Below are 23,975 nucleotides of genomic sequence, written 5' to 3'. Positions count from 1 at the left end.
CAAAACTGGACACAGTACTCCAGATGAAGCCTCACCAATGTCGAATAAAGGGGAACGATCACGTCCCTCGATCTGCTGGCAATGCCCCTACTTATACAGCCCAAAATGCCGTTAGCCTTCTTGGCAACAAGAGCACACTGTTGACTCATATCCAGCTTCTCGTCCACTGTGACCCCTAGGTCCTTTTCTGCAGAACTGCTACCTAGCCATTCGGTCCCTAGTCTGTAGCTGTGCATGGGATTCTTCCGTCCTAAGTGCAGGACTCTGCACTTGTCCTTGTTGAACCTCATCAGGTTTCTTTTGGCCCAGTCCTCTAATTTGTCTAGGTCCCTCTGTATCCGATCCCTACCCTCTAGTGTATCTACCACGCCTCCTAGTTTAGTGTCATCGGCAAACTTGCTGAGAGTGCAGTCCACTCCATCCTCCAGATCATTAATAAAAATATTAAACAAAACCGGCCCCAGGACCGACCCTTGGGGCACTCCGCTTGAAACCAGCTGCCAACTAGACATTGATCACTACCCGTTGAGCCCGACGATCTAGCCAGCTTTCTATCCACCTTACAGTCCATTCATCCAGCCCATACTTCTTTAACTTGGCAGCAAGAATACTGTGGGAGACCGTATCAAAAGCTTTGCTAAAGTCAAGGAATAACACATCCACTGCTTTCCCCTCATCCACAGAGCCAGTTATCTCATCATAGAAGGCAATTAGGTTAGTCAGGCACGACTTCCCCTTGGTGAATCCATGCTGACTGTTCCTGATCACTTTCCTCTCCTCTAAGTGTTTCATAATTGATTCCATGATTTTTCCAGGGACTGAGGTGAGGCTGACTGGCCTGTAGTTCCCCGGATCCTCCTTCTTCCCTTTTTTAAAGATGGGCACTACATTAGCCTTTTTCCAGTCATCTGGGACCTCCCCCGATCGCCATGAGTTTTCAAAAATAATGGCTAATAGCTCTGCAATCTCATCTGCCAACTCCTTTAGCACCCTCGGATGCAGCGCATCCGGCCCCATGGACTTGTGCACGTCCAGTTTTTCTAAATAGTCCCGAACCACTTCTTTCTCCACAGAGGGCTAGTCACCTTCTCCCCATATTGTGCTGCCTAGTGCAGCAGTCTGGGAGCTGACCTTGTTTGTGAAGACAGAGGCAAAAAAATCATTGAGTACATTAGCTTTTTCCACATCCTCAGTCACTAGGTTGCCTCCCTCATTCAGTAAGGGTCCCACACTTTTCTTGACTTTCTTCTTGTTGCTAACATACCTGAAGAAACCCTTCTTGTTACTCTTAACATCTCTTGCTAGCTGCAACTCCAAGTGTGATTTGGCCTTCCTGATTTCACTCCTGCATGCCTGAGCAATATTTTTATACTCCTCCCTGGTCATTTGTCCAATCTTCCACTTCTTATAAGCTTCTTTTTTGCGTTTAAGATCAGTAAGGATTTCACTGTTTAGCCAAGCTGGTCGCCTGCCATATTTACTATTCTTTCTACACATCGGGATGGTTTGTTCCTGCAACCGCAATAAGGATTCTTTAAAATACAGCCAGCTCTCCTGGACCCCTTTGCCCTTCATGTTATTCTCCCAGGGGATCCTGCCCATCAGTTCCCTGAGGGAGTCAAAGTCTGCTTTTCTGAAGTCCAGGGTCCGTATTCTGCTGCTCTCCTTTCTTCCTTGTGTCAGGATCCTGAACTTGACCATCTCATGGTCACTGCCTCCCAGGTTCCCATCCACTTTTGCTTCCCTTACTAATTCTTCCCTGTTTGTGAGCAGCAGGTCAAGAAAAGCTCTGCCCCTAGTTGGTTCCTCCAGCACTTGCACCAGGAAATTGTCCCCTAAACTTTCCAAAAACTTCCTGGATTGTCTGTGCACCGCTGTATTGCTCTCCCAGCAGATATCAGGGTGATTAAAGTCTCCCATGAGAACCAGGGCCTGCAATCTAGCAACTTCTGCTAGTTGCCAGAAGAAAGCCTCGTCCACCTCATCCCCCTGGTCTGGTGGTCTATAGCAGACTCCGACCACAACATCACCCTTGTTGCTCACACTTCTCAACTTTATCCAGAGACACTCAGGTTTTTCTGCAGTTTCATACCGGAGCTCTGAGCAGTCATACTCCTCTCTTACATACAACGCAACTCCCCCACCTTTTCTGCCCTGCCTGTCCTTCCTGAACAGTTTATATCCATCCATGATAGTACTCCAGTCATGTGAGTTATCCCACCAAGTCTCTGTTATTCCAATCGCATGATAGTTCCCTGACTGTGCCAGGACTTCCAGTTCTCCCTTCAATCAGTTTCTTGCACCCTCCTCCTTGATGAATACTTCTTGTGAGTCACCTCAAATGGAAAACACATAGGGACTATCACTCAAAGGAAGAATGGTTACTTACCTTGTACAGTAACTGGAGTTCATCAAGACTGTGATCCCTATCTGTATTCGACTAACTGCCCTCCTTGCCCTCTGCTTCAGATCCTTATCCTAAGATTATTCGTGATAGATGAGGAATTGGAGAGGCACTTGGTCCATTCTGCCCTGCTCCTTACACCTTTGGCTGGGAGGCCAAGGAGGAAAAGGGCACATCTAACACTGCTAATGAAAAATCTTCCCGTCTCAGGCACATGGAGTCCATTGCATCTCAAGTGGAATTCACATAGGGACTACACATCTCAGACTTCAGTTACTATACAAGGGAAGTAGATTTCCCTTTCTCAAACAGAGGAAGTAGGTTATGTGGAGCACACTATTGCCCACAGGCTCTCATGAAGCTAACTCACTGGATTGAAGTTTTGGTGTTTAAATACTCTCCTAGATAGATAGCGTGGGATTTCACCACAAGTCCAATGTTCTGCTTCTGTGCCTGAAAAGCAGTTCACTGTGCTTCTCTCTTTCTAATTCACTTTGGGGTAGGCCTCAGACCTGGCAGTCTGTTCCACCCTCCCCCTCCTAGCAGATCAAAGATTGATCAACCTCAGCTGGGGACTCAGAAGGGAATAGGCAAGGATGTCTTGCCATCTATGGTTATGTGTATTTACCTCCTTGGACCTGTTCTGTTATTCAGAAGAGAGACTCACAGCTGCAGGAGCTTTTGTTGGTTCCTCAGTGGTAGTGGCATGGGACCCACCGGAGGAGCTAGAGATTTAGATGCATATATTAATTGTTTTAAATATTTATGCTTATGAATTGCTTATATTAATGTTCCAAAAGTAAGTTGCAACTACAAATATCTCTATATCCAGGGTAGGATATTTCTAATTAAAATAACCTATAAAAGGATTTATTTTAAATTTCAAATGACCTTCCCTGGAATGAGACAAGGAAACATCTGTACATCATATAATAGTTTGGAGGCAGGGAATTCATATTGAGAAAGATGTTTCCGCATGATAATTACACCGGAAATAATTACCGGTGTTCGGCTTGTTAAGGCTGTAAATGTTTTGGGGATGCTGTTTTTGTGTAATCTGTTAAATTAAGTCGAGACCATCACATCTAGATTCATGACTCATTTCACTGGACCCCCTATTTAATGACAATAGGGGTTAATTGCATGACAACAGTTTTAATAATTTTTGGTTTATTGCCAGAAATTTCTGTTGTTGTATTTGAAATATTCGCCAAGTTTGTGCAGCTTTTCATCTCAGTCACATAGGCACATGGCATGCATTGCAGCAAAATGCACTAGTCTAGGCCATTAATATCTGTCGAAGCTGTACTAAGAGTACAGTTGCTAGTGGGTAGGAGGGACATTCGTGTTAGGTATAGACACTATGCTGCCTGAAAATTATTGGAAAGTTGGCTGTTGCTTGTGTTAGCTGCCCTAGGGACAAAGTCTGAACTCACAATAGAGCTGTCAGCCAAGGAGGATTGGTTTGTTGAGACCAAGATCCCTGTCTCCCCCAAGGAGGGACAGCATTCCTACCACCCACCCACAGGTTCTGCATGTCCCTACGCCATCCTGAGCAGCAGGTACAGGAATCCATGCAAAGTGTTTCGAGCTCCCATGTAAGAGAGGTTTCAGGGTTTGGTCCTGTGTAGGTAGTTTAGCAACTGGATTGTAGTAGCAGAGTGCCCAAGACACCAAACTTTATAAATGTACTTGACAACTTTAATATGGTAACCAAGGGTTTGATATCTTCAAATTATACTTAAGGAAAATGTGCATGCGCCGTGTGACTTTCACAAGGTTTATAATACCAGGCAATATAAATTGGCGCTTGCAGGGTCTTTATTTGATAAATGTGTCAAACAGGGTGGATCTGTAACAATATGTAGAGATCATGTCTCAGATTTGTATATAACAAACTACTTGCCTTTACTTTCAGGGCCCTTATGACTAACTATTGTGTGTCTCATATGCTATTGAGATATCTACTCCTGCCTCCATTCTGCCTACAAAAAATTTGACAATTGTTAGGCAGCTGGTGTGCTATGACCACTGTCTTTCATGCAAACCGGCATTGTCTCATTGTTTCCTTGTGCCACCTTCGTCTGTATCCACCTGTTGTCTCTTGTTTTATACTTAGACTATAAGTTCTTTGGGACAGGCACGATCTTCTTGTTATGTGTTTGTATAGTGTCTGGTGCAGTGAGGTCTTGGTCCATGACTGGGCTTCTAGGTGCTACCACAATACCAACAATAGTACTTAAAATATTGGCTGGGTGAATGGGGCTCTATAAAAAGATGCATCTCTAGCTTCTAAGAGGTTGAGTGAATATTGTCCTTGACTTCTGTCTAGAAACTAAAATTTAAGATAAGATATTGTGTTGTTTTAATTCATACTTAGTTTTTTTCACGTAGGCATATATTTTACATGGCAACTTAGTGTCTTATTGCATATATTTAAAGAGGGTGAATATAAGAGAGCAAAATAAAGATTGATGCGAGAATCTTAACTTCTAATTTCCTTATCCCTAGGCCTTTGATGTTTTTAACTTCTATAACTTTTACATATTAAAAATACTAATACAAATATATTCTTCTTTGAGTGATGGTCCCTAAGTGTATTCCACACGTGGGTGCGCATGCGTGCCATGTACTTGAATCTGGAAATATTTCTTAGCCGTGTCCAATGACCCGCACATTTGTGCGTTCCCCGTCAAGGGTATAACAGGTAGTGTGCGTTGATGCCTCTCCAGTCCCCTCTTACCACTGCATGTCCTGAGTTGGAACCCCTGTTCCGTCATGCTCTTAGCTTTGCTAAGAGAGTGATCTGCTTTGCCTTCATTGTATATAGCTGTATCATAGAATCATAGAAGATTAGGGTTGGATAGTGTCTGTGTTATTGTTTCTTCATAGATAGATAAGTTATGATAGTTTTCCCCCATTGGGGAGAGTTCCCTCTCACTCTTCTCTCCCCCTGGGATGATGCCCTGGGTTCTGGACTTTAAGAACTGTGCCTCTTGCCTGCGCTCATTCTCTGTGAGTGACAAGCACCAGTGTTGACTTTACTGCCTCGGTGAGGCACACATTGCGGCCCGCTGTGCCGTTTGCAAGTTGTTCACGCCCCAGAACCAGGAAGCTCGAGAGCTTTGCCTCTGCAGATACCTAATGGAGGAAGCCATGCACTTGAGAGAGCATTTGTATCTGGGACTGGCAGAATCACTGGTGCAGAGACAATCACCAGTGATGAGCGCTCCTCTGAGCACTTCCCAGGCCCTGGATCTGTTGGTACCAAAGATGATGGACAAGTCCTACCACAAGGATAAAAAAACATGGCCATGGGTATAAGAGCAGATCCCCATCATGGACTGCTCAGAAGCGCAGCGTTTCCTTCCTAAGTCGAGCCAGGTCAGATGAGAGATTGTGTGCTGGATCCGTGCACAAACTTCCCCAGGTAGAGGGTAACGCCAAATGCAAGTGGGATCCAGCAGTACCAATGGCTGCCCTGGTATCCATGCTGGCATTGTCACTGGCACGTACAGTGCCCGTCCCACCAGAGCTGCTGCCCCGCAGATGCCACCTGGCCCTTCTGGTGTGTCCAGAGGTGTGTCAAGGACTCCAGGACGCCTTGAACCTTTGTAGTCAATGGAGGACCTCCTCCTCCCATATCCCCAGTCTTCTCTCCAGAGTGCCATACACCATCATCCTCCACTCTCTGGTGGACTAACCTCTGCTGCTGCTGACGGAGAAGCCCGTCCTGTTGGTGCATTGCAGCCCTCTGGTACCGACGTTCCCCCCCATTGCCAGAACTGTCTTCAGAGTCTGAGGGGTTCTCAGAGCTGGAGCTCTCGTTTTCTCCTATGCCCTGTCCAGGCTGCTTTACTGGTGCCCAGCCTATGATCCTGCAGTGGAGGCTTGGTACTGCTACCCCCGGGGCCCACCACTCCCCAGGGACCCTTCTTTTTGGCAGTACTGGGCGTGCTGGGATCCTTACCACAGCTGCTGGGCACCACTGCTGGCGTCGTATCACCTGTTCACCTAAGGGTGCCATCGGTCTACGAGGAAGAAGAGGACATGGAGCTGCTACCACTGATTACCATGGCTGCCTCCTGGTCACTGGACCAGACGCTTATTCCTCCTAGGGTGACCAGATGTCCCGATTTTATAGGGACAGTCCTGATTTTTGGGTCTTTTTCTTATATAGGCTCCTATTACCCCCCACCCCCGTTCCCATTTTTCACACTTGCTGTCTGGTCACCCTAATTTCTCCCTCGCTCTCCCCATTGGATGACCGCTGTCAGTACTAGGACTTGCTCCAGAGGGTGGTGATGGCCCTGGGGATCCCGCTGTAGGGGATTTAGGACATACAGCATCAGCTCCTGGACATTCTCTAACCCCAGGGACCCTCTCGGGCAGCTCTCCCCATTATCGAGGCCATTCTGCAACCAGCGAGGATGGTATGGTACACTCCTGTCTCCTGTGTCCCCATACTGAAGAGAGCAGAGAGGAGGTATTTTGTCCCTGCTAAATGGGCAGACATTTTGTTCTCTCTCCCATCCCAACTCTCTCATGGTCTATGCTGTGGTGGAGCAGGCACACCAGCACCAGCAGAAGTCTATTTCCATCCAGCCACCTCCAAAAGGGCAGCAAAGAGGATGGGCCTGCTAAGCAGAAAAGTGTAGTCTTCAGCCGGACTGCAGTTCTGCATTGCCAGTTGCCAGGCTCTGCTAGCCAAATATGACTTCAATAATTACAACCGGCTAGGACAAGCTGCCACCAGACCACCAGCAGCAATTCCAGGCGACAGTAGACAAGGGGTCCCTGGTGGTCAAGGTGGGCTTCCAGGCTGCTCTTGACGTGGCTGACACGTCCTCTCAATCTCAGGCGTCCAGGGTCGTGGTTCACCGAATCTCTTGGCTACAATCGTCTAGATTTCCCCAGGAGGTCCAAAATATTGTCAAGGACCTCCCCTTTGAACACAAGTTGTTCCCTGAGAAGGCAGACAAATACCTTCATTCGCTGAAGGACTCTTAGGCCTCTTGGCATCTCTTGTTGGCCCCCAGATGCAGACAGCAGAGGCAGCCGTTTTGTCCACCACCAGCAGGAGGTGCCACGTAGATGACACTGCTCACAACCACGCTTCCCTGCCTCCCCCATGATAACCTCCTTGACCATATCCCAGCAGCAGTCAAAACAGTGGTTTTGACATGCAGGTTGAGAATGGAGAACCTCCTCCGAAGCCACCCACAGCACTCTGTGTTGTCTTTGGGGGCTGTCTCGCCCTATTCACCCACGATTGGGGCCAGATCACTACAGACAGTTGAGTACTGAAGATCATCCATCATGGATAAGCCATAGAATTCCTCTTGTTTCTGTCGCATTCTCCACACCCCGAACTTCCCCCAGGACCCATCCCACCAATGTATTCTCCGTCCTGGACTACCTTCTCACCCTCAGAACATCTGGCCTAGCCCTCAGTTCTATATGGGTGCACCTAGCAGCAATCAGTGCCTTTCTTCCCCCTGTGGATGGTCCTTCCATGTTTACGCACCCCACCACCATCTATTTCATGAAGGATTTACTCAACACCTTTCCACCAGTACTGAAGCCCACACCATGTGGGACCTTAATCTCGACTTTCCGAAACCACCCTTTGAACCATTGGCAACGTGCTCCCTCTCCCACCTCTCAATGAAAGTGGCATTCCTGGTCGCCATAACTTCAGCCAGGTGTGTCAGTGACCTGGTAGCCATGATGGCAGATCCCCCCTCTACACCACATTCCACAAGAACAAGGTGTCCCTTCAGCTCCATCCTAATTTCTTCCCAAAGGTTGTGTCGGAATTCCAACTGAACCAGTGTGTCCACCTACTTGATTTCTACCCCAAACCGCACACCTCCCATGCTAACAGGGTCCTACGCTCCCTCCATGTCTGTCGTATGCTGGCTTTCTACTTTCACAAGACTCAATTGCTGAAGCTCTTCTTGGCCATTGCCAAATGGTCCAAGGGTCAAGCCCTCTCCTCCCAATGAATCTCCAAATGAGTCTCAGTATGCATCCGAGAATGCTACAACCAATCCGCCGTACCCCCACTTGATAGAGTTACCACTCACTTTATGTGAGCACAAGCTGCCATATCAGCCTCACTAGCAGATGTGTCTCGGCAAGACATCTGTCGTGCAGCCACCTGGCACTCCATCCACCCCTTCACAATGCACGATGTCATCGCACAAGTGGCAGCTACAGACACAGCAGTTGGCCAGGCTGTTCTGATGACTGCCCTTCAGTTGGCATCCTTGCACCCACCTCTGCTCTTATCACTGCTCGCGAGTCACCCACGTGTAGAATACACATTGGGACCATCACTCGAAGAAGAAGACGAGGAGGTTCCTTGCTTGTGTAAGTGGAGGTTCTTCGAAATGTGTGTCCCTATCCGTATCCCTATCCATATTTCACTACCCACCCTCCATCCTCTCTGCTTCGGACTACATTCTAGGACAGTAAGAGAGAGATTGGAGAGGCGTTGACCCACACTATCTATAATATCCTTGGCTGGGAGCATGAGGGAACACCACGCACATGCTGGTTAATGGGCATTGGTGTATGGTGGTCATGTGCACCCATGTGTGGAATATACATAGGGACCACACATCTCAAAAAAACCTCCAGTTACAGGTGAGTAACCTCCTCTTCTTAACTTACAATCTATATTATATTTTTTTCTGTTTCATCTCTGTGTTTTTGTTTAAAGTTAATAGTGCAGACAGTTCCTTCTGCTAGAAAACACTCTGAATATAAGATCATGTTTTTATGTTTAAACTTAATTTGCAGAAACATGAATTCCAAAATGTTTTCTGGATCTTTTAGCATTTTAGATTCTGTTGGTACTATAACATCAGTTTATACAAAATGTTTTGTCCCTTTTCAGTCTGTGCTGAAGATGGTGTACGAGGACAGCCGCAGAATACTGGCTTTGTCAGAACATCCCTTTCCTCTTAGTGATCAAAAAAGCATTCAGCAGTCTGCTGCAGCCGAGGGATGGCGAAAAGAAGGAGTAACCTTGCTGGATGCAATACAGTCATTGAAGGATTACCTTGGCAAAGTGGAAGATAGAGGAGACAAGGTATCCAGGATAAAGTGTGTTGTACCTCCCTTAAAATACCTGTTTTTTTTTGTATAGATGCTAATAAATTTACACTCTTCTTGTAGGAATCTTCAGATACTTGTTTTGACTGGCGAGGAGAACTCCTCCAGGCAGTTCAGTGTGTGCTAGAGAAGGAGCGGAATATGTTTCAAGTTGACTTGCAGTCACACCTTTTCAATCCTGGTTCTGGGGATGAAGGTTCATTAGTGGAAAAACTGGAGCATATTGTGAAACGACAAGTAAGACCTCCTTGGAGTATTAACACTTACAGATCAGCCACTTTCTTTCCTTGGTTTGGAGGCCATGTTTGTGGGCATAATGCACGAATGCTTCCTTCATTTTCCAGTTTCATCTCTTATGTTCTTAAATCTAGTACTGCAATCTAAACAAGTTAAGAGCAATGGGTTTTTATACAGGCTTTGTTTTAGCTCCCATTTTTCTCTACATTTCATTGAGATCTACTGGCTGTAGTGTTTATCAGCCAATCAGTTGGTCTTCAGGAGATTGTGATTGTGGGAAGGAGGTGCTTCACATGAAAGCAGACATCATCTACTCCTAGCTATACAAATGTTCCCTTGGCAAAATTCATAGCTGAGTTAGTCCTGATGTGATTTTGGATAACTTCACGCTAATAGGTTAGCATCAGGCCAGAGAGTTTGCAATAACTATCACCCTATTAGGGAAACCAATAAAGTGCATTCTTTTACTTAATTAAATATTTGAGAGTTAATAAAATGGGGTATGAGTTTGATCATCTTAAATTACTTTTCTTCATTGTTTCAATAAAATTTGACCTACTATGTAGGGGAGCATGACCTATGGGAATCTAGGATTTATGTTGTGGGAAGAATTGGACTATGCTTGGGAATTTAATATTACTTACAAGTTACGGTCTTTTTGTTTCCCCATTCCATCCCCCTAATGTCTGCAATGGGCTTGGTCTATTTTCAGGAAGAACAGCAGCAGATAGTTTTAGAGCACCTTCTGTCTTCTGATAGGAACAGCTTACTTTCTGAAATACAGGACCTTCGAGCTCAGCTACGAATGACACATCTTCAAAACCAGGAGAAGCTGCAGCAGCTACAGGAAACTCTTACGAATGCAGAGGATCATGGGAGTAAACAAGAACACCAACTTCGGAGGAAGGGTAGCACCTAGGAAACACTTTCCATCTGCTCTTCCACTCTCACTCACACCAAAAAAAAAAAAAAAAAGAGGGAGGGGAGAGGGGGAAAGTGCAGTAAAAATGATGAGAAATGAATTCTGACATCAGATATCATTTTGTGAACTCATTAGGGTTTCTTGTGGGGATGGGAGTGCAGATTGTCAAAATAGCAGTGGTTCAGAAAAGGCTGTATTTGAAAAGTTTAAAATAGAGGTGAATTATCTTTGGTTTATCTTATGCAAAGATGAAGTTGGGGGGCGACTTCAATGTCAAGGAATGTATGAAGGTAGAAAACTTAAGAATAGAGAGCAACAACTAGGGGTTTTCAGAAAAATCTCCATATTGGTGTGTATATCTGTGTATATTGGTAAATGGAAATGTTAATAAGTGGGTTATAGAAGCAGTAGATAAGTGGCTGCTTGCAATTATTGTTTTATCAAAATAGTTAAAAGCCAAAGAGGAGCCAGTTCTCTGATGAACCAATCAAAGCCAAAAAGAATGAGAAAGCCGGGTGAGAGACTAACAGTAAAACAGAAGTTGTATAATCCTTTAAATGTTTTTTATTTAAACTATGTTTGAAAAGTTGAGTTATTTATTAGCAGAGGATCAGGAAGAACAGTAGTAGCCATGGTCCACATATTTGTCTGTACTTTTAAACCCATATAATTGGGAACAGAGTTGTTAAATATATTATAATACAAATGGACTTTGTTTGTTTTCCCAGTTGAATTATTAGAATATAAACTTCAGCAGGAAAAAACCATAGCTAATGACTTGCAGAACTCTCTGAGTGAGGAACAGGAGAGGGCCTCTGAGATGCATGAACTCCTGAAGCAGGAGCAATCTGCAGTATCGGACTTGAAATCAGAGCTTTATGAAAGCAAAGAAGAGAATGAAAGTCTACAAAAATCCCTGCAAAAGCTTCAGAGGGAAATAAACCAGCTTCGGTAAGGAGTACTTTTTTGAGAGCTACATTAACAATCTGTAGTGAACTTGTGTTGGTTAAATCCAGAAATGGATTGGAATCCTCTGACATGCAAGGGGAATGAAGAAATGGTAACTTCTGCCAATCTGTACAGAAGTAGAGTTTAATGAAATAATTTACTTTGAATGTTTACTGGCTGCTAATTTGTTGTTGATTTTTGCTCAGTGGTGCAAACTTGAAAGTTTTACTGACAAGGTTGGGAGTTGCAGCTGATGATACAATGTCTCTGCCCATACAATGTGTATCTTGGTGAGACCAGAATTCCTTCTAAGCCCTGACCTTGCTGGCCTTCTACTTCGCCTCTGATACTACTTCCAGCTCTTATTCATTCCTTCCCCAATGGCCCTAGTCTGTCTGATAGAGCCAGGCAACTTCCCTTGGCAAAGTTAGTGGCCTGGTCATTATGGCTTGGGCCTGTTTTCTCTCTCCCCTGTAGCCCTAGTGCACACTAGTGGATTTTTTCCTCCCATATAGCACCGGGGTTCCTCTGCCACACAGAAAGATAGCTTATCCTATTTATCAACAGCTGCTATAATTTCTAGTTCTGCTGAGGATAGCTGACTGCTCCCTTTTCAGAAGTTAAAATAGGAAGGGGGTTAACTTTAAAGGCACAGCTAAAGAGCAAAAATTAAAAAGATAGAAGAGACAGTAAGCCAGCTAACAAAATTATAAAATGTATCCCACTTGTGTTGTGAGTGGAGTCGCAAAGTGACTTAATTGCTCCTGCTTCAATGGAAAGAAAGGTTAAAAAGACTGAAGAAAAGATTTCTTTCCAAAACAATAATATTTAAAAACAAAAAGGATGATCCATTCTGAACTGAGCTAAAAGTGTTATTTGTAACTTTGCTGAATGTTGCAGTTCTGAACTGGAAAATAAAGAAAAAGATCTGACAGTTGCACTCCAAGACCTACAGAATGAACATTCGAAAGAAAAAGAGTTACGAAATATGTTTGAAGAACAACACCTTCAGCATAAGCTAAGAGAGGATGAAAAGACAAAAGCATTAGAGGTAACATGCTGCATGTTAATGAGATCCTCAGAGCTAATCTCATAAGTAGACTGACTTGCATTAACAAAATGTCTGTTGCACTTCTTTCCCTACACAGAGTTTTTTCCTATTTTTTAATCTCTGATAACCCTTTTCTTCTCTTGTTTGTTCAATCCCAGTGATTCTGGAGGACTTGCTCAAAATTGAAAGTTTTAAAATGTCATTTTTAATTGCACCCACATCCATGTTCCCTCTTTTACAAAAAACAAGCAACTTCTTGTCCCTTTTTTGTTGTTTTAAAAGAGACTTGTATTTAAGATAGTTTTCTACTTCCACTTGATCCTGCCATAAAGTTTCATTTCACAATTTGTAACTGCTTCCAAAGTTCCTTAACAAGCATGCTGTGTACTGTAGACACATACTGCATGATCATTTAGGATTATGAGTAGAAAGCACTCTCAGATGTTGGCTGAGAATCAAGTAATTGGAAAGTTTCTAATAGAATACATATTACACAGGTCAGCTGAACTGCTTTTTGTTTCTGTTCTCTTTTTTCTGAGTTAAATTTAAAATAATTAGTAATTTTTATTATATCAAGTTATGAATCAGTCCATGTACAATGATTATTTGTCTGAATAGATGGAGAAAAATTCAGCCAGGCTGTCACTTGCTACCTCTGCCTGGAAACTTGTTGAAGAGCTTGTTGAACAAAACAAAACCAACCAAACAAACAAAACTATTTTCGTAGCCTCGTCACATAGAATCATAGAATATCAGGGTTGGAAGGGACCTCAGGAGGTCATCTAGTCCAACTCCCTGCTCAAAGCAGGACCAATTCCCAACTAAATCATCCCAACCAGCGCTTTGTCAAGCCTGACCTTAAAAACTTCTAAGGATGGAGATTCCACCACCTCCCTAGGCAACCCATTCCAGTGCTTCACCACCCTCCTAGTGAAAAAGTTTTTCCTAATATCCAACCTAAACCTCCCCCACTGCAACTTGAGACCATTACTCCTTGTTCTGTCATCTGGTACCACTGAAAACAGTCTAGATCCATCCTCTTTGGAACCCCCTTTCAGGTAGTTGAAAGCCGCTATCAAATCCCCCCTCATTCTTCTCTTCTGCAGACTAAACAATCCCAGTTCCCTCAGCCTCTCCTTGTAAGTCATGTGCACCAGCCCCCTAATCATTTTTGTTGCCCTCTGCTGGACTCTTTCCAATTTTTCCACATCCTTCTTGTAGTGTGGGGCCCAAAACTGGACACAATACTCCAAATGAGGCCTCACCAATGTTGAATAGAGGGGAATGATCACATCCCTCGATCTGCTGGCAATGCCCCTACTTATACAGCTCAAAATGCCGTTAGCCTTCTTGGCAACAAGGGCACACTGTCGATTCATATCCAGCTTCTCGTCCACTGTAACCCCCAGGTCCTTTTCTGCAGAACTGCTTCCTAGCCATTCGGTCCCTAGTCTGTAACAGTGAATGGGATTCTTCTGTCCTAAGTGCAGGACTCTGCACTTGTCCCTGTTGAACCTCATCAGGTTTCTTTTGGCTCAATCCTCTAATTTGTCTAGGTCCCTCTGTATCCTATACCTACCCTCCAGCTTATCTACCACTCCTCCCAGTTTAGTGTCATCTGCAGACTTGCTGAGAGTGCAGTCCATGCCATCCTCCAGATCATTAATGAAGATATTGAAAAAAAACGGCCCCAGGACCGACCCTTGGGGCACTCCGCTTGAAACCGGCTGCCAACTAGATATGGAGCCATTGATCACTACCTGTTGAGCCCGACGATCTAGCCAGCTTTCTATCCACCTTATAGTCCATTCATCCAGTCCATACTTCTTTAACTTGCTGGCAAGAATACTGTGGGAGACTGTATCAAAAGCTTTTCTAAAGTCCTGGAATAACACATCCACTGCTTTCCCCTCATCCACAGAGCCAGTTATCTCTTCATAGAAGGCAATTAGGGTAGTCAGGCATGACTTGCCCTTGGTGAATCCATGCTGACTGTTCCTGATCACTTTCCTCTCCTCGAAGTGCTTCAGAATTGATTCCTTGAGGACCTGCTCCATGATTTTTCCAGGGACTGAGGTGAGGCTGACTGGCCTGTAGTTCCCCGGATCCTCCTTCTTCCCTTTTTTAAAGATGGGCACTACATTAGCCTTTTTCTAGTCATCCAGGACCTCCCCGATCGCCATGAGTTTTCAAAGATAATGGCCAATGGCTCTGCAATCACATCCGCCAACTCCTTTAGCACCCTCGGATGCAGTGCATCTGGCCCCATGGACTTGTGCTCATCCAGTTTTTCTAAATAGTCCCGAACCACTTTTTTCTCCACAGAGGGCTGGTCACCTCCTCCCCATACTGTGCTGCCCAGTGCAGCAGTCTGGGAGCTGACCTTGTTTGTGAAGACAGAGGCAAAAAAAGCATTGAATACTTTAGCTTTTTCCACATCCTCTGTCACTAGGTTGCCTCCCTCATTCAGTAAGGGGCCCACACTTTCCTTGACTTTCTTCTTGTTGCTAACATACCTGAAGAAACCCTTCTTGTTACTCTTAACCTCTTTTGCTAGCTGCAACTCCAAGTGTGATTTGGCCTTCCTGATTTCACTCCTGCATGCCTGAGCAATATTTTTATACTCCTCCCTGGTCATTTGTCCAATCTTCCACTTCTTTTAAGCTTCTTTTTTATGTTTAAGATCAGCAAGGATTTCACTGTTAAGCCAAGCTGGTCGCCTGCCATATTTACTAAGCCTTCCTAATTATAAGCTAATTAGGAGGGCTCTTACAATGAGTTCCTCTTTTCCTGCTCCCAGTGGGAATGGGATCCAGCGAGTGAGGATTCTGAGATAGACCTCTTGAATGGGCTCCAGGTCCTAAGGAAAGCTAGCTGCAAGAGACCACACCAAAGCCACAGCAGAACTTCCGTGCTCCCAGAGCACACTAAAAAAGTTAAATCTAAAGGGCTAAACAGGGAAGGAAAAAGCACACAAAATCTAGGAGATATCCTCTGACTCATCTGACTCCTCCTCCTACTCTAAGCAGGTGCTACGCCAAGTTTACAGGGTCCCTCCTTTTTGGAGAAAAGCTGAATAAGGTTCTGGCTGACAATGCAGCAAAATCCAAACAATCTGTCTCCTCCCCAGTAAGGTCCCTGAGGAGAGAATATTAGACTGTTTTTTGACAGAGATGCTCCTCATCCTCACAGAGGTACTAGCAAAGGGATAACAGATTTCCCAAGGGACAACAGTGGAATTGTGGTCTGTGGTGAAAGTTCAGAGTGACCTCAGCCCCACAAAATGCGCTTTGACAAAGATTGCATAGGCCTCTGCCCACACCTGAAGCAATGGGACAGGAGTTTCCATTTCCTAGAGAAATGGGACCACAGACAAGTGTGTCAGGGAAATAGTCAGCCATGGATACTCCTTGGAGCTGCAGGCTCCACCTCATCTGTTCTTCACCCAGCTCCAATGACTCCATAAAACACAATCTGATCCACAATGAAACTTCTGGATATGGGAGTGATAGAGAGCGTTTGTGACGGGGTCCCCGGGGTGCAACCTGAACTGTGGGGATGCTGAGCCCTCCAAACCCACCAGCCTGGGTTGTCCCTCACACTATGATGCTCATGTGAAGCTACAAACCTCTGGCAGGCACTGCGCTTACACAGCCATCCAGAGGCAGGGACACACCCAGCTGAGTTACAGGAATGATCTCCCAGCCGCTCAGGAACCAACAATAGAGGCTCCCCCCAAGCTTTTCAGCCTTGCACCCCAGAGATGTACTGTCTTACACTGCTCATGGTTCCCTTGGACAGTGTAAACTCATTAATAAGTTGGCCACTCCCTCAGTGTGGAATGGACATACACTACTCCTTGTAACCTGAGCTGAGATTTCACAAGCACTTCAACCCAAAACCACAATGTTTTTAGGTAAAATATAAAACAAATTTATCAACTACAGAAAGATAGATTTTAAGTGATTATAAGTAGAGGCAGAGAGATCAAAGTTGGGCCGGCTAGCTCAGCTGGTTAGAGCGTGGTGCTAATAATGCCAAGGTTGTGGATTTAAGCCCCATGCTGGCCACTTGACAGTCCTAGGAAAGTGGTGTGTCTTCCTTTAATTATATTCCATGATTCTATTCTATGATTCAAATCAGAACAGAATGCCACCTTGGCTAAATAGCAGAGTCAGGGAGGCCAGTAGAGGGAAAAAGACAACCTTCAAAATTTGAAGTCAAATCTTAGTGAGGCTACTAGGAAGGTGCACATACTGGCAGTTAAGTGTAATAAGACAGGCCAAGAAAGAATTTGCTAAGGATGCAAAAACAAAACAAAAAATAATTTTTTGGGGTGGAGGGATGGCTCAGTGGTTTGCGCATTGGCCTGCTAAACCCAGCGTTGTGAGTTCAATCCTTGAGGGGGCCCTTTAGGGATCTGGGGGGAAAAAAAAATCTGTCTGGGGATTGGTCCTGCTTTGAGCAGGGGATTGGACTAGCTGACCTCCTGAGGTCCCTTCCAATCCTGATATTCTATGATTCTACCTAAAAAAACAAATAAATTTGCAGTCTAATTCTAACTTAAACAGACTAAGCAAGATTTGAATGAAGCAGTGTCTCACCCTAACAGATGGTACAAGCAGGTTACAGTTCCTCAGTACACAGACTGGACTACCTTACAGCCTGGGTCCACTGTTCCCCAGTTCAGAGTCTTCCAGATGTTGAGATTGGGGGAGAGGCCAAGTGATGATGTCACTATTTCTCATTTTATATCTTCTTTCAGCTGCTATTAACATCCATGCTGTGACATGGGGCTCATTCACCTGCACCTCTTCCAATGTGATATATGCCATCATGTGCCAGCAATGCCCCTCTGCCATGTACATTGGCCAAACCAGGCAGTCTCTACGCAAAAGAATAAATGGACACAAATCTGACATCAGGAATCATAACATTCGAAAACCAGTAGAACACTTCAACCTCTCTGGCCATTCAGTAACAGATTTAAAGGTGGCAATTTTGCAACAGAAAAGCTTCAAAAACAGACTCCAAAGAGAAACTGCTGAACTTGAATTGATATGCAAACTAGATACTATCAACTTAGGCTTAAATAGAGACTGGGAATGGCCGAGCCATTACACACATTGAATCTATTTCCCCCATGTTAAGTATCCTCACAGCTTCTTGTCAAACTGTCTTAAATGGGCTATCTTGATTATCACTACAAAAGTTTTTTTTCTCCTGACAACAGTTCATCTTAATTAATTAGCCTCTTAGAGTTGGTTGGGCAACTCCCACCTTTTCATGTTCTCTGTATGTATATATATATATCTCCTCACTATATGTTCCATTCTATGTATCCGAAGAAGTGGGCTGTAGCCCACAAAAGCTTATGCTCAAATAAATTTGTTAGTCTCTAAGGTGCCACAAGTACTCCTGTTCTGTTCTTTTTGCGGATACAGACTAACACGGCTGCTACTCTGAAAAAAGTTTCATATGGAGACCCTGGCCTCTAAGGTGTCATTTCTGTCCTGGGTGGGCTTCTTCACTTCAGTTGATCTAGCAGATGCATATCTCCATATCCCCATGAGACCATGCTACCACAGACTACAGAGGTTCATCCATGGCAGGAAACATTATGAGTACCAAACACTCTTGTTTGGCCTGTCTTTGGCCTCAAGGGTTTTCACAAAGATGGTGGTGATGGTAATAGCGAGATTCAGTTTGCCGAGAAATCATCTGTACCAGTTCCTGGACTACATTCTGATCAGAGGGCCGTTGCAGTCAGCAACGTTTGGGTGGCATCTCAGATGTTGAATCTCCTCCAGGCAAACAGTTTCATCATCAGTGCCAAGAAGAGTTCTCTGGTTCCATCCAGGAATTTATTTTCTTGCTCCAGGGCTGCAGAAGGCCTACCATAGCACTATGTCTCCAACTGGTAGGACTCCTGGTGTCTTGCATAGGTATCACTGCATGGGCTCAATCACACATCAGAAGTCTTCAAGCCTTCATACTAAAGTTGTGGGACCATTCCCTGGAACACAGGTGTTCAACTTCTTACAATGGTGGTCTACCCACAACAATGTCCGCAGAGGCATGCCCATCTGCCTTCCAGAACCTTTAGTCCTTCCAACCAATGCCAGCGTGGAGGGCTGGGGAGCTCGCTTGACCCAAACAGCCCAGAGCCTCAGGAACAAGGAGGAAAACATCACAGCATAAACGTCCTAGAGCTGAGAGAAGTCAAACTAGCTCTGCAAAGGTTCCGGCCCACCCTAAGGGAGAAACACATCATGGTTCAATCAGACAATACAACTAGAGTCTAAGAGGGAGCAGGTAATCCTGCAATACACGTGGAAGCAATGGAAATGAAGAGTTCAGTGGAACAGTTCCTCCTTTCCTTCGGAGCAATCCATGTCAAAGGTGACCTGAACCAAAAGGCAAAGTGGCTCAAGAGGTGCAAGGTCAGCAACTCTGAGTGGTGCCTGAATCAGGAGGTTTTTGACCTCATTCACACATTCAGCCTCCTTTCAGCCGACCTGTTTGTAAATCATATGAACAAAAAGAGGCTGAAATACTTCATAAGTGAGGCAAACCCCATATCCATGGGGATAGATGCCTAATCGTACAGTTGGCTGCAGGGCATACTTTATGAATTTCCACCATTTCCACTACTGGGGAAGGTGGTCCTGAAAATAAAACAAGAACAGGCAATGGTAATACTGATAACTCCTCATTGGCTGACAAGAACCAAGGTCTCTGACCAGATATAGCTGACATTGGAGCCCCGCACTCCAGCTTCCATGGAGACCGGACATCCTCCTGCAAGGTCCTTTTCCTTCATCCAACCCCCAAATGGTGTCCGTTTCAACTAACAGCCTGGCTATTGAAAGGGACGTACTAGAAGGTCTCAGTCTGTCTTGCATAGTCATTAAGACATTGCTATCTAGGAGAGTATTAACACTAAAACCATAATTCGCTATTGGCACCAGTTGTTGAATCTGGATCAAAGAGCACAATGCAAATCCCAGAAATTTGGGAATTCCAGCCGTTCTGGACTTTTTGCAAGAAAGTGTAGACAGAGGCCTTCCACCAGTACCATTGCACATCCGGCATCCGCTCTGAGGATACATCTGTGATGGGTCCCCCCTGGGGTACCACCTGGAACTGAGGTACAGCTGAGCCCTCTGTCTCACCAATCTGGGTTCCCGCTTGCACTGACATTGTGACAAGCTGCAAAGTCCTCCAAGCTTGCACTCACACCAACATTCACAGGCAGGGGCTACACCGAGCTGTGTTCATGAATGCTCTGGCCAGCCACTCATGAACCCACAATGGAGAGGCTACAGACAAAATTCTCCCCAGCCTAGGACCCCAGAGTTGTACCATCTTGCTCTGGTCAAAAACCTGACCAGTATGAATTTATCACCTGGTCCTCCACTTCTACCAAGGTAAGTGGGCGTGCACCAACTTTTGTTCTTGAGTTGAGATTTTTTCCCAAGCACTTCAAACAGTCCACAGTGTTTTAGGTAAAAAGTATAAAACAGATTTATTAACTACAGAAAGATAGCTTTTAAGGGATTATAAGTGATAGCAAACAGATCAAAGCAGATTACCGTAAGTATTTGAATCAAGCATTAGATAGTACAAGCAGGTTAGCTTTTGCATACACAGGCAGGCTTCCTTCTTTCCTGCCTGGGACCAGCACTTCCCCTTAGTTCAGTCTTTTTCCTCCAGTACTTTCATGTGTGTTGTTGTAGGGAGAGTGAGGACCAGTCATGATGTCATTTCCCCCTTTTATATCCTCTTTCAACTTGCTGCAAAGCTCTTTTGCTGTGACCTGGGTCAAACACTTCCCATTGTGTAGTGCTATCTCTGAGAGATTTCTGTTGTACATAGTTCCTGGGGTAATCCTTGTGCTTGTGTGCATTTCCTCAATAAGCCATTAACATTATTTGACTTTTTTATTGTTGCACCTGTTGTGGGTGTTCTCAACCTCACAACATGTTTCTGTAGCACACACATAGCCAAACTGCATAACTTCACATACAATGATACACATACAATCCAACGAGATATTACTGTCTAGCAGATCAAGACTTTTAGAATTACACCTCACAAGGCATACTTTGTACAAAACAGATCCTAATTATATGATAGTGGTGAATATGGGGGTGCCAGGGTGTCACAACATCTACACTTCAAAAAAGCCCAAAAACCAAAAAAAGCCCCACAGCAACAAGTTTTAGAGCCTGGATCAACTATGGGTTGGGTTTATAGTACGGGACTAAAAATAGCAGTGTAGACATTCCCACTTGAGTTGGAGTCTGGGTTCTGAGACCCTCCTGCCTTGTTGGGTTTTAGAGCCCAAATTCCAGCCTGAGTAGGAATTTCTACATTGCTATTTTTAGCCCCATAGCATGCGCAGTGAGCCTGAGTCAATTGGCCTGGGCTCTGAGACTCACGGCCGAAATATTTTGTTGTTGTTGTTGTGCAGACGTACCCTGAGTAAAATGCTATTCACAGAATCCTCTGGCTCCCTGGCACACAATCCACAGGTAGCCAGATTCATTTGAACAGTCCAATTAATCAGACTGTTGGTCAGGCCACTGTTCCCAAAATGGGGCCTTCCGCTAGTTTTGAGGGGTCTAACAAGCTATCCCTCTGAGCCTCTGACTTCAGTGTCAACCTTTCATTTATCCATTGAGACCTGTTTCTTAGTACTTGTCATGTCTGCAAGGCAAGTATCAGAGCTGGGCAGCATTATCGATGCAAGAGCTTTAGTGCATGTTCCGCAAGGACAAGACAGTGCTCCAGACACCAAAATCCTTTCTTCCCAAGGTAAATTCCTACCTCCACACTTCCCAAGAGGTTGTGCTTCCTTCATCCAAAACCCCAACATCCAACCGTCAGTGGCCTTAGAGCATGAAAAATCAGGAAATGACAAAGGAACTTCAAATTGAACACTCCCGATGTGAGACTGCACACCCAATCAGGAAGGTCTTCAAATGTTTGCTTCAGGACCGTCTAGATTTGCTGGGTGTCTGGGCAACAAAATGGCAGATGAAAATTCAATGTTGATAAATGCAAAGTAATGCACATTTGTCAAGGCTGGATCCCCACTTTGAACTTTAGGGTTCAAATGTAGGGGCCTGCATAAAAACTTCTAAGCTTATCTACCAGCTTAGCTTTGGTCCGCTGCCACCATCACAAGAATTCCCTCCCTGGGAAGCCTTGAGAAACCTTTCACCAATTCCTTGGTGAACACAGATCCAAACCCCCTTGGATCTTAAAACAAGGAGAAGTTAACCATCCCCCCTCCTTCCTTCCACCCTCCTTTCACCAACTCCTGGTGAATACAGATCCAAACCCCCTTGGATCTTAAAACAAGGAGAAATCAATCTGGTTCTTAAAAAAGAAGGCTTTTAATTAAAGAAAAAGGTAAAAATCATCTCTGTAAAATCAGTATGGAGAATACTTTACAGGGTAATCAAACTTAAAGAGCTCAGAGGACCCCCCTCTGTCTTAGGTTCAAAGTACAGCAAACAAAGATACACACTCTGGTAAAAAGGTACATTTACAAGTTGAGAAAACAAAGTAAATCTAAGACGCCTTGCTGTCTTTTTACTTACTAGTTTGAAATAGGAGAGACTTGTTTAGAAAGATGGGGAGAACCTGGATTGATGTCTGGTCCCTCTCAGTCCCCAGAGCGAACCACCCCTAAAACAAAGAGCACACACACAAACCTTTCCCCCCCCAAGATTTGAAAGTATCTTGTCTCCTTATTGGTCCTTCGGGTCAGGCGTCAGCCAGGTTACCCGAGCCTCTTAACCCTTTACAGGTAAAAGGATTTGGAGTCTCTGTACACAGAGAGCTGTTACCCTTCCCTTCATAGTTATGACAACATTGGAAAACATAATTCCAACTCTACATACAAAATAATGGGGTCTAAATTAGCTGTTACCACTTAAGAAAGAGATCTTGGAGTCATCGTGGATAGTTCTCTGAAACATCCACTAAATGTGTAGCAGCAGTCAAAATAGCCAACACAATGTTAGGAACTATTAGGAAAGGGATAGATAATAGAAAATAGCATAATGTCACTATATAAACCCATGGTACGCCAACACCTAGAATACTGTGTGCAGTTCTGGTCACCCCACCTCAACAAGGATATATTAGAATTGGAAAAAGTAGAGAGAAACAAAAAAATGATTAGGGGTATGGAGCAATTTTCATACAAGGAGAAATTAATAAGACTTGGACTGTTGAGCTTAGAAAAGAGACGATTAAGGGGGATATGATAAGAGGTCTGTAAAGTCATGAAGGATGTAGAGAAAGTGAATAGGGAAGTGTTATTTATCCCTTCACATAGTACAAGAATCAGGGGTCACCCAATGAAATTAAGAGGCAGCAGATTTAAAACAACTATGGAACTCATTGACAGGGGATGAGAGAATAGGGCATAGATCACTCGATAAATTACCCTGTTCCGTTCATTCTCTCTGAAGCATCCGGCATTGATCACTGTTGGAAGACAGGATATTAGGCTAGCTGAACCATTGGTCTGACTCAATATGGTCATTCTTATGTTCTTATGCTGAGGGGTGGACAAATAGATGAAATGTTCTGAAGCATACTGTTCAATCCCCCTTCACCATCAGTTACGAAAATGTCAGATGTATCCAACAGTGGACAGGGAGCCCATTTAGCTCAGTTTACAATCTGAGGTCATTGGGCTTTTCAAGAAAAGAGCTTGCACATCTGTCTGTGTGAATGTAGAGTCATTCCTTTGGCTATCAGAAGATGACTCCTCCCTCATATAAAGGGGAAAGTTGTTCAGGTGGAGATGGACCTTACAACCACTACATATTATGTGAACCAAGAAAGGAGACTGCATTCTTTCCACTGATGTGTGGTCAGATTATGGGACTGGGGCATTCTTCTCGAGATCTACATTTAGCAGGAGAGAGCAATAGGCTACCAGCATAATAGGGACAGTCCTCAGATTCACAAGTGGTCCATAAAGGATCAAGTAGCCCAAGATATCTTCTTGTGTTGGGTCAGTCAGTGTAGACCTGTCTGCTACAAGGTTCAACAAAAAGTGTCCTTTCTCCTGTTCAAGGGCAGTCAGTCCATCTTGGATGCCTTCTTTCTACACTTGGGATAGGGCCTTCTGTATATGCTTCCCCCATCCCCCTTTGCATTAATTGAAGAAGCAGTGAAGATGATTTGTCAGGACATGGCAGAAATGATATTGATTGCCCCAGCTTGGCCAAGAGAGTGGCGGCATACAAACCTGCTACACCTAT

The 23,975-nt window shown here is 44.5% G+C and overlaps 1 protein-coding gene across 4 annotated transcripts in view; it reads left to right on the top strand.

Moving 5' to 3' along the window:
* The window catches only part of PCNT (pericentrin), a 248,169-nt gene that overhangs the window by 191,919 nt on the left and 32,275 nt on the right, over positions 1 to 23,975 (top strand). For all 4 annotated transcript variants that reach the window (XM_026658033.1, XM_026658029.1, XM_026658030.1 and 1 more), the window contains 5 exons: positions 9,309 to 9,503; positions 9,590 to 9,763; positions 10,476 to 10,671; positions 11,414 to 11,636; positions 12,534 to 12,684. In XM_026658033.1, the coding sequence (XP_026513818.1) occupies positions 9,309 to 9,503; positions 9,590 to 9,763; positions 10,476 to 10,671; positions 11,414 to 11,636; positions 12,534 to 12,684 (939 nt within the window). The remainder of the gene's footprint in view (positions 1 to 9,308; positions 9,504 to 9,589; positions 9,764 to 10,475; positions 10,672 to 11,413; positions 11,637 to 12,533; positions 12,685 to 23,975) is intronic.

This window comes from Terrapene carolina, unplaced genomic scaffold, assembly GCF_002925995.2.
Source record: "Terrapene carolina triunguis isolate 2854851 unplaced genomic scaffold, T_m_triunguis-2.0 Scaffold391, whole genome shotgun sequence".
In the NCBI taxonomy this organism is placed as follows: Eukaryota; Metazoa; Chordata; order Testudines; family Emydidae; genus Terrapene; species Terrapene triunguis.
Note: the sequence above shows the minus strand (reverse complement) of the source record. Positions and strands in the feature narration are given on the sequence as shown.